This window comes from Melanaphis sacchari, unplaced genomic scaffold (assembly GCF_002803265.2).
Source record: "Melanaphis sacchari strain LSU unplaced genomic scaffold, SCAv2.0 Contig105_pilon_pilon, whole genome shotgun sequence".
Classification (NCBI taxonomy): Eukaryota; Metazoa; Arthropoda; class Insecta; order Hemiptera; family Aphididae; genus Melanaphis; species Melanaphis sacchari.
The window spans coordinates 500789-517033 of record NW_020270395.1 but is presented as its reverse complement, the minus strand read 5'-3'; the positions used below and the strand labels follow the sequence as shown (position 1 = coordinate 517033).

Below are 16245 nucleotides of genomic sequence, written 5' to 3'. Positions count from 1 at the left end.
GGTCTATATTTTGATAACATAACGATAAAAAAATTAGAGTTCAAACTTTAATATTTTTTTATTTTGAATGCCAATTAATTTAAAACCAAGATAAGTGATCACTTTTATACATAATCTTTTGAATGTCGCAACTCTTGAAGGTACAATTATAATGTTCTTATTATACAGAAATCGTCGTTGTTTTAGACCAACAACAAAAAATCTTGTTGTGCTTCAGGTGAGATAAACTGAATTGTAAATTGTTCTCAACTAAATAAAGTTATTTTTTAGGTGTCAAATTTTAGTTTCAATGTTAGTCTTAAAAAACAAAAACTTTATACTTCTGTCAGTCATGCTTTAGAGGATATTAAACCCGGCAGTTCAATTCTATTTGGTGGTTAGTCAAATGATTAATATTATTTAATAGCTTATAGTGATATGCTCTATTAATTTTTAAACATTAGAATACATTTATATTTAATTAGATTAACAATATATATAACAAATTATAGCATTTTTATGCATATAATTAAATAATGTATTTAAAAAATATTGTTATAGTTAGTCTTAATTTTTGATTGGCGAAAAATTATTTTGATTTATTAAACTAGTTAAATTTACGTTTGAAGTTTATTATCTCATGTCTCAAATAATGTATCAAAACAATATATTTTACCAAATTATTTTAATGTTAAGACTTGTTTACATAACCATATATATATATTAAAACCCTTTGTAATATTTTTAAAATTAATGTATTATTGTTTTTAAATTAAACAAAAGTTTAAACTAATAAATTGTTGTGACTATCATGATGTTTTAACATGTTATATTATTCATTAGGAATTATGAAAAAATGAATAGTTTTAATGAAATATGTTGATTTTTAATTTCAAATTTTTATTATAATTATAGGTTTTGGTCTTTGTGGTATTCCTGAAAAACTGATTGATGGCTTAGTAGAAAGAGAAGATTTAAAAGACTTGACAGTTATAAGTAATAATGCAGGTGTGGATAATTTTGGCCTAGGAAAGCTATTGAAACAAAAAAAAATATCTAAAGTAATCGGTTCATATGTGGGTGAAAATTCTGAATTTGTTCAGCAGTATCTAAATGGAGAACTTACAGTAGAACTCACTCCTCAAGTTTGTAGATTAATAATATTAATTAGTTACATATTGATCCGCTAGCTCTATATGGTTCTAAAATCTCATGTTTAGGGAACACTAGCTGAGCGTATACGAGCTGGAGGTGCAGGTATACCAGCTTTTTATACTCCAACTGCTGTAGGCACACTTGTGGAAGAAGGGGGAATTCCACTAAAGTATGCATTGCATGAAGAATCAACTGAAGATAATGAAAACAATGAAGCAAACAAAAACAACCCAAGTAGAAGTGTTGAAGTTGCTAGTGATGTTCGAGAAACCCAAATCTTTGATGATAAGACTTATGTTTTGGAAAGAGCAATTACTGCCGATTATGCTATCATTAAAGCACAAAAGGCTGACCATGAAGGAAATCTTGTGTTTAAGTAATACTATTAACAAACAGTTCATTAACATTTGTAATAATAATTTTAATTTTGGTAGTAAATCGGCTCGAAACTTTAATTCAGTGATGTGTTCAGCTGCAAAAACTACGATTGTAGAAGTTGAAGAAATTGTTGAAAATGGTGATATTGATCCAGATCAAGTTCATGTTCCTGGAATATATGTTGATAGAATTGTGTTGGGCAAGGATTATGTTAAAAAGATTGAAGTAAAATATTAATCTAATATAAATTAAATATTTCAAATAATAAAAATAACCGGTGCTTGTTTAGAAAACAGTTTTGTCCAAAAAATCTGATGAATCCATTTCCATGTTAGTTAGTTCACCTGCAGCTCAATTAAGAGAAACAATTGTTAAGCGTGCAGCTCTTGAATTTAAAAATGGCATGTATAGTATCCTTTGTTTAACAATTATTTATTATCTTAAACTGTTTTTATGTTTGTCCACTTACCTTTTCAAATTGTAGCTTTGCTGTCATAGCAAAAGGTTTAATAATTAAATACCCTTAACAAAAAGTTTAAACAGTTAATTTGGGCATAGGCATGCCAATGTTAGCTAGTAATTATATCCCAGAGGGTGTCCATGTAATGTTACATAGTGAAAATGGTATTATTGGTCTTGGTCCATATCCATCATCCAAAAAATGTGTTGATCCAGACTTGATAAATGCTGGTAAAGAAACAGTAACTGTTATACCTGGCAGCAGTTTTTTCGGTAGTGAAGAAAGTTTTGCAATGATAAGAGGGTAACTATACTGGAACTATGAATTATGATGTACTGTAGGTATAATAAATTGTTTTTCAATATTTATTTCTGTTATAGAGGTCATTTGGATTTAACTGTGTTGGGTGCAATGGAAGTGTCTCAATATGGAGACTTGGCTAATTGGATGATACCAGTAAATATTAAATATTATTTATATATTTTTTGATTTACTTGAATATTATTTTATTCTCATCCAGGGAAAATTGGTAAAAGGTATGGGTGGAGCAATGGACCTTGTATCTGCTCCACATACCAAAGTCATAGTGGTCATGGAACATACAACAAAGGAAGGCTCACCAAAAATTATATCTAGTTGTACTCTTCCGTTAACTGGTAGTCGATGTGTAGACATGATTATCACAGAGAAGGTAATTTATTGTTATTTTATATTTATTAAATAACATGTATTTCAAACGATGAAATTAAATTTTCAGTGTGTATTCAATGTGGATCCCGAAAATGGATTGACTTTAGTTGAAATTGCTGATGGTGTTGAAATTGTAGACATAGTTCAAAGTACTGGATGCGAATTTGTTAAATCAGATAATTTAAAAATAATGGGACAAGTGGAATAGCTCTAATTTATAATTATTAAAAAATGTGTAATCTGTTATGTTAATAAAATAAATTTTGCATTTAGTGTGTATGTGTATATTGAAAAATTGTAATACCAAAAAAAAAAAAACACAATTAAACACAAGTTAAAATACAATTTATAATATTATTAAGTATTTAGATATATTATAAACAAGAAAAAAAATTGAAAACAATTTTCATCACAAATGCTGTTTGGGCCTAAAAAATTCAATCATAATATTAAGTATCTGTTGAATGTAATTCAACAAACATTTTACAATTTACAAAATCAATAATGAAAAAAAAATAGAAACAAATAATTGCACAAAATGTCTTATAAAAAAATGTAGATAATATTTAAGTCTTTGGGAATTAATAAATAAAAACATCATCTACAAAGTGTAGGTAGGTATAAATAAAAAATAAAAATTGCAGTGCGCACAACAACAAAAAAAAAAATCGGTTCAAACAATAACTATAATAATTTTATGTGAATATGTGCCCAAAAATGAAACTTATAATATGGCATGGCGACTAGTTCATTTTCATGCGTTTTCCATTGCAATTAGTGGTATACTCAGTGGAGTCATAATCTATCAAAACTGCAGTGGGTATGGTTTTCTAAAAAAAAATGAAAACACATAAATTACCTATTACATAAATAATTATATAAATTATAAATGATATAATCACAAATTATGTGTTTCATTCTTTTTTTTTTTCTGATGTTTATGTGATAATTTATAGTTGTTATTTTTTATTGAATATTAATTTCAATCTCAAAAACTGATAAGTTTTTTTTTAATTTAAAATATTTATATTATTTCAATTTGAGTTTTTTGAAATACTAATTAATTCAATAACAAAATTAATTATTTACAGTAATGGAAAAAAGTGTATTCGTTATTTAAAATTATTCTATACTTACATCTCCTGAACCCATTACTGCAATTGGTGTTTCTCCTGTGACTAGAGCCACTTCATGTTCAATTAAATAAAACATGTACTCATCATAGAGCAGGCGTATTAGGTGAAACGAACCAAAGCTAGCAGCTGAACGTAAAGTCAAATCGCGTATTACCATTGAACTGTAAAAAGTAATAAAAGTTTGAATATAAAATATTCACGATAAATATATATTTGAATATTTTTAGATTCTTTATCGTGAATATTTACCTATAAAATGACCATTTTAATAAAAACTGTCTAGCTTCTTTCGTGAAGTTAGGTGTATCACGATATTGTTTCAAACAATTATCAACAACACTTTTTAACCATGTTGCCCATTCTTCTAAAGAATTTTGTTGTTGTAAAGTATGCTTAAAATCTGCTTCCAATTGTTGAACTAATGTTGAGTCACATTGGCATACCCAAGAAGCCTTTTTATAACCAATTAATTGTTTAGTACACCTACATATTATATATTTAATATGATAATTACAAAATTTCTTACTTGTTCTTGGACATTACGGAAGTCTACACGATTTAAATCAGTAAGCATTTGATTTATTTGAGTATAATTTTGAAGCACAGCTCTCGCAGCTTGGGCAAGATGATTAAGCGAAGTGTATCTACGTAAGGTTTGTGCAAAGGCGCTAACAGCAGTCACCTAAAATTAAAAATTATAATAATAGTAATGATGAATGATTGAACAAAAATAGTATGAAAATAATAACTTTTATTGAGATCATTTCTTCTGGACACCCTTGCATTGCAGATATCAGCCATGACTCTAAGCCTTTGGAAAAATTTCTAATGGCTTGTGTTAATGTTCCTGTACATAATTTATTGATAGTTATACCTTTAAACATAAAAACATAAAATAAACATACCAGGAACAGGCCGAAGAACATCTGGAATTAACACTTTCACCAAGTTTTGATAAAATAGAAAATCAACAGTTTTCACAAACAGTTGCAATGTTTTGCACTTTGACAATGAATACAATTTTTCTTTAGACAAATATTTTTCTTCTTCACATTCATCATTATTATTATCTTGACTACGCCAAAATTCACGCCAAAGTGACTCTACAGTACCAAATTCTAAGTTCAAAATAGCACCTAAAAATGCCTATAAAAACAATATTATTTAAATAACAATAAATAAGTTTTATTATTAAAATAATTTAGTACTTCATAATGTTCACGGTACAAATTTTTGAATGTATCTACATCTTCTAAAGTACAATTATCATCCAGTTGTATTTCATCCAATATAATATCAGGAAATTCTGGTACAGCATTAGCACCATCACCTAAATATTCTTGGTTTTGTGCTTGAGGAGAAGATGGAATACTATTTTGTGAACAATTAGCAGAATCTGAACTATTAGTTGTGAATTGATTGCAGTTTCGTTCTTCAGTTTTAATGAATTTAATTTTTTTTGAACTACTACTTTGATTTGTTCGCCCTGGTAAGTTTTCTTCCGAGGAAAAGTCATTTAATAATGAACTAGCCTTAATTCTAATACCATAATAATGATACTTGGAATTTCCTCTAAAACACAAAAAAGTGTTGGTTAAATAAATCATATAATTTAGTCATTCTACAGTAAAAAAAAAAAAACACCATACCGAGTTCCTAGACGCCTTGTACGTAATCCCATAAACACAGACCGGATAAGTTTACCAAATGATGCTGCATTTACAGGATCAATTTTAGTTTCCGAGCAATGTGTTAAATAATGATTATATAATGTAGATCGAGGTAACGACACTCCTTCGGCCATTTCATAATTTTCCATCAGCCAGTTGACCTTTCATAAAAATATAGTATTAAGTTATTAATTATTACAAATAAAATGTATTTGTTTACAGTTGCAGGAGAAATTCTATTTGCATGCATAAGACCAGAGTTTTGCATTCCTCCATCTGATTCTACACCATTCAGTTGATCTATACTTGTGTTTGTTGAGCCAGATTCAGTAGCGTTTACTGTAAGATATGACACATCCTAAAATTAAAATAAAGACTTAATAAATATACATTGTTATAAGTTAAATGCAAAAATGTATAAAGATTTAAGCAATATATAATACAAAATACACAGAGGTACATTATTATAAAAACTATTATACCGTAGATAAAGCGGAATTTGGGCTGTCTCTTTGAGCAGTAGCAATAATAGTGTGATCATTGTCAACATTCTGTTGTATAATATAGGTTCCATTACCTATAATTTGTGCCTGACATGTTGGTTGGCCTAAGGTGTTTGTAACCTTTAACATATTGAACATGTTTTAATTTTAATGTTATTATAAAAATGTAATTAAAATTAATTATATGAAATGATCCAGAGAGTCCTGACCATTAATATTTATATATATATATATATTTGACAGCAAAATATAAAATAAATGAATGAAAATGAAAATGTAAAATTTTTTCTACATTATATGTATCTGCACAAGAATATAATTAGTAAGGACTTTTTGGATAACTGTTAAATAAAAATCATGAAAATTGCATGACAAAAATATACCAGGATTCGTATAAATATTATTTACTTGAGAATAAGAATTTGTGCTTGGAGTGTAATAATGGGTTTGACCAGTCTGATACATTGTTCCACTCTCACCAACAGTATAAACTGGATATGCCCTAAAAATTAAATGAATATAAATATATATTAATATTAATTGATTATTGATAACAAATTTACATTTGTCCATTAGTGAAAATTGCTTGTTCGCCAGTTCCTTCAACATATTGTACATAAGTAGAATGGCCAACATCGTCAGAACCAACAGACTCTGCTTCGGGAACTAAATAAAAAACAAACAGGTATTTAGCTATGATAAACAAACAAGAGCCACAAATACTATACATACCACTATACTTATATTTAGCATTAATTTGAACACAAATAAATATGGAAATTGGCTAAACATTGATGAAAATGTTTGCACCAGTATAAGGAGCTTTTTAAGCAAAATAAGAAATGCATCAGAAAGTTAAAATAAAATAAAATAAAATTAAGAAAATACTAACTAGAAATTTTAACTCAAAAAAATTGAAATGAAAATTAAAACAAATGTTTCACTAAGTCTTACCCAATGTTGGTACTGGTGTAAGGGAAGTATAAGATCGTCCTTGAGTTCCTTCTTAATGGTAAGCGTGTAATTTTATAATCACGATATATGATAATATGCATTTTATATGAAAAATGGAGAACTAATATTGTATAAGATTAAGAAAAATGTTTTTATTTTATTTTAAGATCTATTTTTATCATACAAAAAAATTCTCCATAATTTCTTAAATGATATTAGTATAATGATTTTGTAGACCTTACCTGACGCTGCCACAATATAATGACCATTATCAACAGTAACTGTAGAAGAAATCCTATCTTTATGCTCTAGGTGTTCATCATCATCCATTGATTTATCAGATCCATCATCATGAACTGGACTAGTTCCACATAGTATAGCATTTTCAAGTTGTCTATTGCTATTCACATTCTAAAAATATATATTATTAAATATTTATAATATACATAAAACTATACAAATTAATTATGTACCTGATCAATAGATGTACGCACCACGGAAGTTTGTTGTACTGGTTGTACAACAAGAGTTTGACCAACACCACCAGCCGTTACAACAGTTATAGTACTAATTTGGGAACCAGTACCTGCTGACCCTTCTAATTTGATTCCACTCCTAACAGAAGTCGCCATGGAATTACCTAAACATACATTTAGTTTCATAATTTTTTTTTAAATCAAACTTTTAGTTAAAACCCATAAACAAAATAAACAATTTAAATTATTATTTATTAAATAGGTACTAAAAGAATTTTTATTAGCTAATATAATACAATTAAAACCTACTATAATACTAGGTAAATAATTATACCTAATTGTGAATGAATTTTAATTATAAAACTAAATAAATACAAATAATAAAGGATTCCCTTTCTTGTAAAAGACAGGATCATGAACATGTCTTTTGAACCACAAGAACATAATAATAATATTTTATTAACACGTTCATCACAGAAACAAATGATGTTACCATAGCAACTGATAAAATCAAATGTAACAAATTCTCAATTCTGATTATTATTATTTGCGCATTTATCATAATATAAACAAATCATTATGTCATAATTTTGTAACAAAAAAGTATTTTATGAATTGCTAATAGAAGACCCTCAGCCAAAAGACTAAATCTAATTAGATTAAATTTGTGTTAAAAGTATAATGATTTTTTTTTTATATTTTTTCTATTTATGATTATAAAATAAAAATAATGTATAATTATAATTACAATTTATTTATACATATTATATTATAGTACTATTTTATTTAAAACATTGACTTAAATATAAAAATGTTTGCATATTTATTTTAAACAGTCTAATTAACAAAAATAATAATTGTTATACAAAATAAAAAAATTTAAGACATTTATTTAAATTAAGTTTTTAAAATAAAATAATAATAATTTAAAAACTAAATCTTATAACTTTAATTAAATATTAATTATTAAGGTATTTAAAATATAATGTAATAATAACTATATAAATATTAACTAACTTATAATTATCTATTAGGTATATAATAATTTACTTATACTAAGTTGTAAACAATAAACATTTTTTTCCATCACTTAAAATCATATCTCTATTATTAAATGACCAAGATAAATTAGAAACTAATAAACTTGTACCATCAACAAGCTTTGGTGAAGTCTGTAATTTAGGAGTTTGTCCTTCAGTCCAAAAAAAAATTAAATCTGTACCATAAGCTACACACAATTTGTTTTCTGATGGAGACCACTGCATTTTTTTAATTTTTTTTGATAACTTTATTAAACATATTAATCTATATTTCTGCCAAATAAAAAGAAATGTTGAATCTTCTTCATAAGTACTCAAATAAGTACAATTAAAGCTCCAAACAATAAAAGATATTTTTGTTGAAACATTATTGATAAAGGTTTTTGAAGGGTTTGATTGGATTAATACTCCACCGGATTCTATGAAAAAATCATAATCTTCATTTAACAAAGAACAAGAAAATTTAAATTCTATATTAAACTCATTAGAAGAAGCTAATACAACAATGTCACCCAAGGAACATCCTAAAGCTAAATATTTACTATTAGGTGCCCAACTCACAGCGTTTAATGAAATAGTTTCAACTGAACCAATAACATTACCAGAGAGAAAATCAAGAATTGCTAATTTTACATCATTAAAAACACAGATGAAACGATTATTTGGAGATTTATTTAGACCATTACAAGGTCCTATTATGTCTTGAATATAAATAATCCTATCTAAACTTCGAGAACTCATCATTAGCAATTTCTCATAACCATTTATCTTGGAGACAACAAACATATGTGTCCCATCACTATCAAACACTGCACAAGGCCAAATGGGTTTAGGTATTTCAATATATACAATGGAATTTTTTAACAGATTAAACACAGCTAAAGCCATATGGAATTCAAGCGTCAGCAAAATTTTGTTGCGACCAATCCATTCGGCAGCAACAAACTTGAAATAGCCACATCTAAGGGTACGTATCCATTTTTCAGCACGGACGTCATACACCTGTACCACACCTTTGCTGAACTCTGTGCACAGTATAAGATTAGATGCCAAGTTCCACTGCAGACCGTCAATGGCATGAGCGGCTGTGGCCACGACGTGGGGACCAGAGAACGGTTGTGCCTTGACGATCAGACGGTTGTACACAGCGGACGCCACATACCGGCCATCGGTAGAAAACGCGCAGGCATCATAGTCTAGTGGTAGCACATTCATTTTTATAAAATGGAACAAAACACTTACTGTTTGATTTTCGGACGACTCTCACAGAAGCGTTTCTTCATAGGTTTCGATTTGGATGAAACGTCAGTGATGTATACCTGCAAATATAAATACATACATACATACATACACACACACACACACATACGAGAACGTATACAAGTGCACATACACACGCACACACACACAACTGTTACTATTGGTTTTGTTGTTAGGACGGAAACGAAAATTTTGACTGTGTAACGTCAGTTACGTTCGGTTAGTCGTGAACATCGTGTGTATGTGTGTGCACAACGGACTAACCAAACATAAATGCATTTTTTTTTTTTTGTTTATTTATTATTATATTTGTTTTTTGTACGTTTCAATCGTTCACCTGAATTGTTGTTGGAAAAAGGCGTTCATGGTGACTATGGCTACGGCTTCTCTCCCGTTGCTAGGAGCGGTGTCGGTCACAACAAACGCGCAACAATGAACGATCAATAACAAGATTACAGGAATAGGGTACGCCGCCACCGCGTCTTGTCTTCGCGGATCGCTAGTCCCCTACGCCCGACGCGCCACCGATATCGTAGTTGTGCGTGTGCGTAAGCTCTGTCGAGTTTGCGCCTGCGCGTGTGTGCTTCGGGCACGGCCGGTCAGAGTGTGTGGCGGTGCTCTTCGTCCGGTCCGCTAGATGATGATGCGAATTGCGAATATTGCGAATGTCGCGAATCCTATATCATTGGCTTAGTACTGCAACGGTGATGGCTGTGCACATATTTGCGGTTCGTCGGGCGTCGACGACGGTATGGCGAAATCAACGAGAACAATGATACTAATGAGACGTCCGTTCGTTACGAAAAGGATTCCACAAACAGCACAAACGGAACGATACTCGACAGTCAAAACATATGAATAGTGTGTGAATTAGTGTGAATTGCTCAGTACAAGTGGACCATCGATCACCCGATGGATATGCGTCAAAGACATTTAAAAACGTCGTCACCGGCCGCTCGTGGCTCTCGTAATTCGCGTTTGGCGCCTTTTTAAATGGGAAATTTAAAAACTCACCGGACCGTTTTTTTGTACGACTTGGGTTCAAATTTAAAAACGATTAGATATTTAAGCGAAGAATAACGATTTTAGTTATTTTATCGCAATTTAAAAATGTTATTTATGGATACTAGACAATTTTAACGTTTATTTTTTTTATTTTTTACACACAATGACTACTTATTATACTTGACCTACTGTATTAGGTAGATAGGTACTAATAGTAAAATTAAGTACATTATGAGTGATAAAAATATACTCAACACTAAAAGTGGCATAACAATAAGGTGGGTGACACGATGGGCAAAAGGCCTATGAAAATACAATGAGTCCCATCACATTCAAAATATAATGAAAACAATTTTAATAATATTGAAAAATAATTATTATTTTAATATTAATACAATTATTTTCTTGTTGTAATTGAATGTAACTATAATAATCCGAATTTATGATTTTCACTATTTTTTAATTTTTATTAGTTCGATAATGACAGAGATACCTATACATAAATTGTTAAGATTAACGAATATGAGTGGCTTAGCAGCATTACCATAATGGTAGTCTAAATTCTAGTCTAGGATGACTAATTTGTTTTGAGAAACTACTGAATTTATGATTTTAAATAATTTATTTACAATTCTGGCATTTTTTTATTAACTAAAATTGGTTTAGTTAAAAATTAAAATAATTAATAGCACAGGTTGAGTGCCCTAGTATTTATAACAATATTGTATTTTTACGATTAGAAATCAGTAATCATAAATTATTTTTCATAAATTGTGAAAATATATCTATGTGTAAATGTCAGTAATTTTCTCGTCAGATATGTGGACGTTTCTTGACTACTTTCTTCTTTCATCCTTTTTATATTATTCTCATTATTCACGGATTCCTATTTAAATGTTTTGATTCGTTTTTTTATATTATATACTAATACGATGTACTAAATTGACTTTTCTAATTTATGTTCTTCTTTTTGAATATTTTGTTCCTTTTATGTGTAAATCAAGGTGGATATATATCCATATATTTATATCCACCTTAGTGTAAATTAATATATTTTATTATCATATGTAAAGTCAAAATGTATCATATAATTATTTTAATTTTTAATTTTTATCTTTATATTATATATTAATTTATTACACAATTTTTACAAAATTAACATTTTAGTTCATAATTAAATTATTACTATAATTTTTTAAATCACTATCTCCAAATCACCTTTTAAGACTAAAACAAATGTCATTTCTAATAGGAATATACTGCCCCCCCCCACAACTGTAACTATATGTTGAAAATATTATTCTGGCCACAATTACCTATCTGCTTATAAATTTATTATAATACAACTTATATTATATGTAAGATTTATAAGTTTCAATGATATGATATGATATGATATGATATATCATTATATACAAAAAACGATTCTAAATGGAAATGACTTATTAGCCTATATCACCAAGAGATATGATTTTTTGATATAGCTATTAAAGTCATTTATCTTACTTTTAGTATTATAGTAAGTTGATTTAATTTTTTCCGAAAATATTGTGTTTTTTTACTATTAGTATTTAATATTCAATAATTTATTTAATATAATATCAACTTATACAACTCAAAATTTACTAACATCTATCTGTGAATACCGTAAAACAGTTACAATAGATTCATAGTAGGTACCTTGAAATAGACAATATTTTAAAATAAATCAAAAATGTTAGAATGTAAAATTCATAATAATATAAAATACATAAAAGCTCAATTTGTTTCAAATAACGTTTTTAAATTATAACAAATCCATTAACTTATCATTATTTTTCGATTAAGTAATAATTTTGTCCAAGTTGGAACTTAAAATGTCTATAAACAACTATCGTCTTTATAATTTTTTTTAGATTTTAGATTTTAAGGTTCAATATGCACTACTTATGTATTGATTAATATTTTTATACAGGAATACAAATATCTTTTGTGGAATTTTGTTCTAACTTTTAAACATTTCTATTCAATAAATAACTTTTAATTAAAAAAAAATAAAAATTTCTCGTGCCTATAAAGAACTCAAAGAGAGATAAAAATATTTGTAAAAGTTATTATATTACAATGAAAATTATAATATAAAAAAGTTTGGTGAACATTTCAATTATTTAATGTTATTAATTTTTTTAAATATAATAAAATATCTTGAATTGTTTGAGGAAAAAATATTATTTTATGGGTGAATATTGATATCTTGAATTTGAAATACTTATAAAAATTGATTTGATTTTCGGATGGAATTATTATTTTTCATACATAGGTTAAAAAACTAATCAAAAATTTTGTGTTTATTATTTAAATCTTAGGCATACAATTTTCAACTGAAAAATTTATTAAATTTTACGGTTTTTATGAATTTTGTCAAAATTTTAATTTTAAACGCTTTAAAAAAAATATTGTTTCTATAAAATATCGATAATTTTTAATTATGAAGTTAACAACTTAAAAAGAGTTTATATTAAATTTTCAAATATTTCTACCTAGCAGGTAATGGACATTTAATAAAAAAAAGTCTAAAATTTAAATGTTTAGAAATAACACAAAGAGCTTTGGTATTTTAAAATAAACCATAGAAATATTTAGTGAACATTTTAAATCTTAAGGTTATTTATTTTTGAATTAGGTACCTACAATATAAAAAAATTAATTTTGTTTTGCATTAATATTTTCATTTTTGGTTCTTTTTTGTTTTTCTCAATTATTAAAAAAAAAATACTAGAAATTATTAATTTATTAATACATCTTAAATCACCATTTATATCTAATTCTCTACCAAGAACTACCTTAAAATTCAATGATTGTAGCATTTATATACTGCTCCAAAAAACGATGTAGACAAAAAGAACATTGTAAACGTATTTAATAAGGGGATTAAGTAAGGACTTCATGTTCTAACCTAACCTTAAGATATCTATGCATTTATGCCCTTAAAAATTATCATATGTAGTCCAAAAATATGCTCTTAAAATAATATCATTAAAAAATCAAAATTATGAGTTTATTTGTTACAAAATAAGACGTTTTATTTTAATTTTTACAAAAAAAAAATTATTCTTAATCTAGAATATTATACTAACTAACTAATATATGCATGTCGGACGAAAACATATAGGTTAGTACGGTACTAACTACTAAGAGTAAAACAGTCAACACTCAAGAGAGTACAGACGAATGTCGAATTAACATTATAACTGACCGTATTCGGCGTATTCTTTATCGACATGTTTTTCACAATACACAAATAATCGGGAAAACACACAGTAGATAAATTATTTAATTATTTATATTTAATCATTTTAATCTATTTTTTTCAATTTATAGAAAATTAATATTAAATATTGTATATTGTATAGTACGTATAAAATATTATTCCTTATATACCTATTCTATATTGTTTTAAATTTTTTTTTAGATAAAATGTATGAAATATGTACTTAAAATACAAACCAATATAACAAAATATTCAATTTAAAGGGAAAAAAGCAAATCTGAAATAATCTGAATATGCAAAATAAAAATGATTGCTTTAAACTTCTAATACTAAGAAAAGAATTTCTACATTATTTATTTATGTTTTGAACGATTATTAAAAAACATGCAAACTCCTATAAGTCCTTAGCCTTAGTAATAATACATTCATTATGGTATGTAGTTGCAGTAGCAGTATGATCATATTCTAAAAGTACATAAGTTTCAATAAGGTAAGTACTCAAAAAATAGGGACAGCTCCAGGGGGGGGGGCTAGTGATCACAGCCTCCCTACAAGCCCGTATTTCTATAAAAATAGAGATATATTATTTAAAACAAAATTACAAAATAAAACGCATATTATACCTACCATTGAATATTATAGACACGTACATACATGAATATCATTATTTAGGATGAATAAAATTTATTAATTTTTAGTGCATATTTTTGTTATTAGTTTATATTTTTATTTAAATTATAAATTGTTAAATATCGTCAAAATAAACACAAGTTTCAAAACTTTCCAGAGTATTATAGACTAAAAAAAGTAGTAAATATACAAATACCTAATTGTGTGTAACAATACATTAAAATAATATAAAAAATCGTGTTACAGCCAGAGATATGTACTTATTATCTATACTCAGTGTGGTAGCCAGAGGGGGGTGATAAGGGTGTTGTAAACCCCCCCCCACCAATCATTTTTATTTTCTGGTCCATTACAATTTTGAGTTTTCCATCCCTAATAATATATACTTATACTTAACCCCCCCCCCCCCCCCCCGGCAATTCAAAAATTCTGGCTATGCCACTGTCTGTACAAATGAGCTATATAATTATATAAAAATACTATATGGTATGATATTATTATGAATATTATGACTTAGCCTTCTAAACCAAGCCTTAGGAGTCGCCCAAGCTTAAAAAATGATAAGAATTAGTTATTTTACTTATATTTTGTGTAATACCTATTTCAAGACGAAACTATTTTTAACACTTAAAGGAATAAATAAATAAGTTAAAATATGATAACAATCAATTATAATAGTCAATAGATTTATTTCAGACCTGTCCTCACTAATTAATTCTCTCATTTTCCTTCTTTACAGCCGTACTGAAAAAATAATCCATTCCATAGTTCATTTATTCTCTATCTCATTAGTCTAATTACCAATTATATCAAATTCACCTATGATTATTTCTGTTTATCTTAATGTCACTATGTATTTAATATTAAGCATTTTATTATAATCGTTGAGCTGTAATAGTTTTATATTCGAAGCTAAATAAAAAAAAAAAAATTAAATAAAAAATAGATAATTACATTTTTTGTTCTTTGTACTTTGTTTAATTAACTTAAATTTATAAAAAATACTAAAAATGTATTTTAAATTAATTAAAAACTATTATTGTGTTTTACATAACAATTCACATCCTGTAGTTTTAGATGTCTTTAATTCTCAAAATATTAAAATATTTAGTTCATATACTTTCATAGGTAGCCATTAATTTTAAAGTATAAATATAAATCCATTTTATTGAGTATTATACATAATTATCGATGTATAAAAATATACCTGCATAGTAACTAAACTAAATAAAATAAATTGAAGTTAAACATAATTTTAATAATTTCTATACATAGTTAAGAAAAATTATTAGGTACATACACACACACACATACATATATATATATATATATGTATATGTATTTTTTATTGTTATAAACTAATTAGCTTTTATAATTTTAACGTTTATTAGTAATAGGTACTTAACATTAATAAAGTTATTGAAAATAAAAAAATAATTTAATAATAACAGATTATTTATACTGGTGTTAAAAATATAGCTACCATGGCTTGAACGTATAATAATACTATTCCAATAGCTTTAAGCTACTCAATTAAAATATAAATGCATGTTTTGTAACATAGATTAATGCTTATCAAGAGTCAACATATTATGATATTAGTAATTATTATAAATTTATATATGTACTTAAAATGTTTTATTTTGTTAAGCAACTGAT

At 26.9% G+C, this 16245-nt stretch overlaps 3 protein-coding genes across 9 annotated transcripts; 1 reads left to right on the top strand and 2 right to left on the bottom strand.

Annotated features, from left to right (window-relative positions):
- The first annotated feature begins 32 nt into the window (after positions 1–32).
- On the top strand, positions 33–2910 carry LOC112602988 (succinyl-CoA:3-ketoacid-coenzyme A transferase, mitochondrial). Its single transcript, XM_025351382.1, has 10 exons — positions 33–217; positions 271–376; positions 895–1124; positions 1200–1510; positions 1569–1737; positions 1802–1922; positions 2056–2275; positions 2353–2428; positions 2493–2663; positions 2730–2910. The coding sequence occupies exons 1-10, from the start codon at positions 152–154 to the stop codon at positions 2868–2870; spliced, it is 1611 nt and encodes a 536-aa protein (XP_025207167.1). The 5' UTR covers positions 33–151; the 3' UTR covers positions 2871–2910.
- A 390-nt stretch (positions 2911–3300) lies between these two features.
- On the bottom strand, positions 3301–10579 carry LOC112602929 (DNA-binding protein RFX2). Of its 7 annotated transcripts, none has more exons than XM_025351330.1 (17): positions 10039–10579; positions 9684–9760; positions 7420–7565; positions 7168–7336; positions 6926–6976; positions 6535–6637; positions 6380–6473; positions 5951–6091; positions 5689–5826; positions 5448–5629; positions 5007–5370; positions 4704–4944; positions 4548–4645; positions 4325–4480; positions 4048–4250; positions 3800–3959; positions 3301–3492 (listed from the first exon to the last, which is right to left on the bottom strand). In XM_025351330.1, exons 3-17 carry the CDS (start codon positions 7555–7557, stop codon positions 3406–3408), a joined length of 2325 nt encoding a protein of 774 aa, XP_025207115.1. In that variant the 5' UTR covers positions 7558–7565; positions 9684–9760; positions 10039–10579; the 3' UTR covers positions 3301–3405. The 7 variants fall into 7 exon arrangements, with proteins under 7 accessions (XP_025207115.1, XP_025207099.1, XP_025207085.1 ...); XM_025351314.1 differs by having other exon boundaries at positions 7399–7565; positions 10024–10577; XM_025351300.1 differs by having other exon boundaries at positions 7399–7565; positions 10039–10577.
- Positions 8770–9656, bottom strand: LOC112602788 (WD repeat-containing protein WRAP73-like). The gene is made up of 2 exons (XM_025351116.1): positions 8850–9656; positions 8770–8775 (listed from the first exon to the last, which is right to left on the bottom strand). The coding sequence occupies exons 1-2, from the start codon at positions 9654–9656 to the stop codon at positions 8770–8772; spliced, it is 813 nt and encodes a 270-aa protein (XP_025206901.1).
- Positions 10580–16245: the final 5666 nt, after the last annotated feature.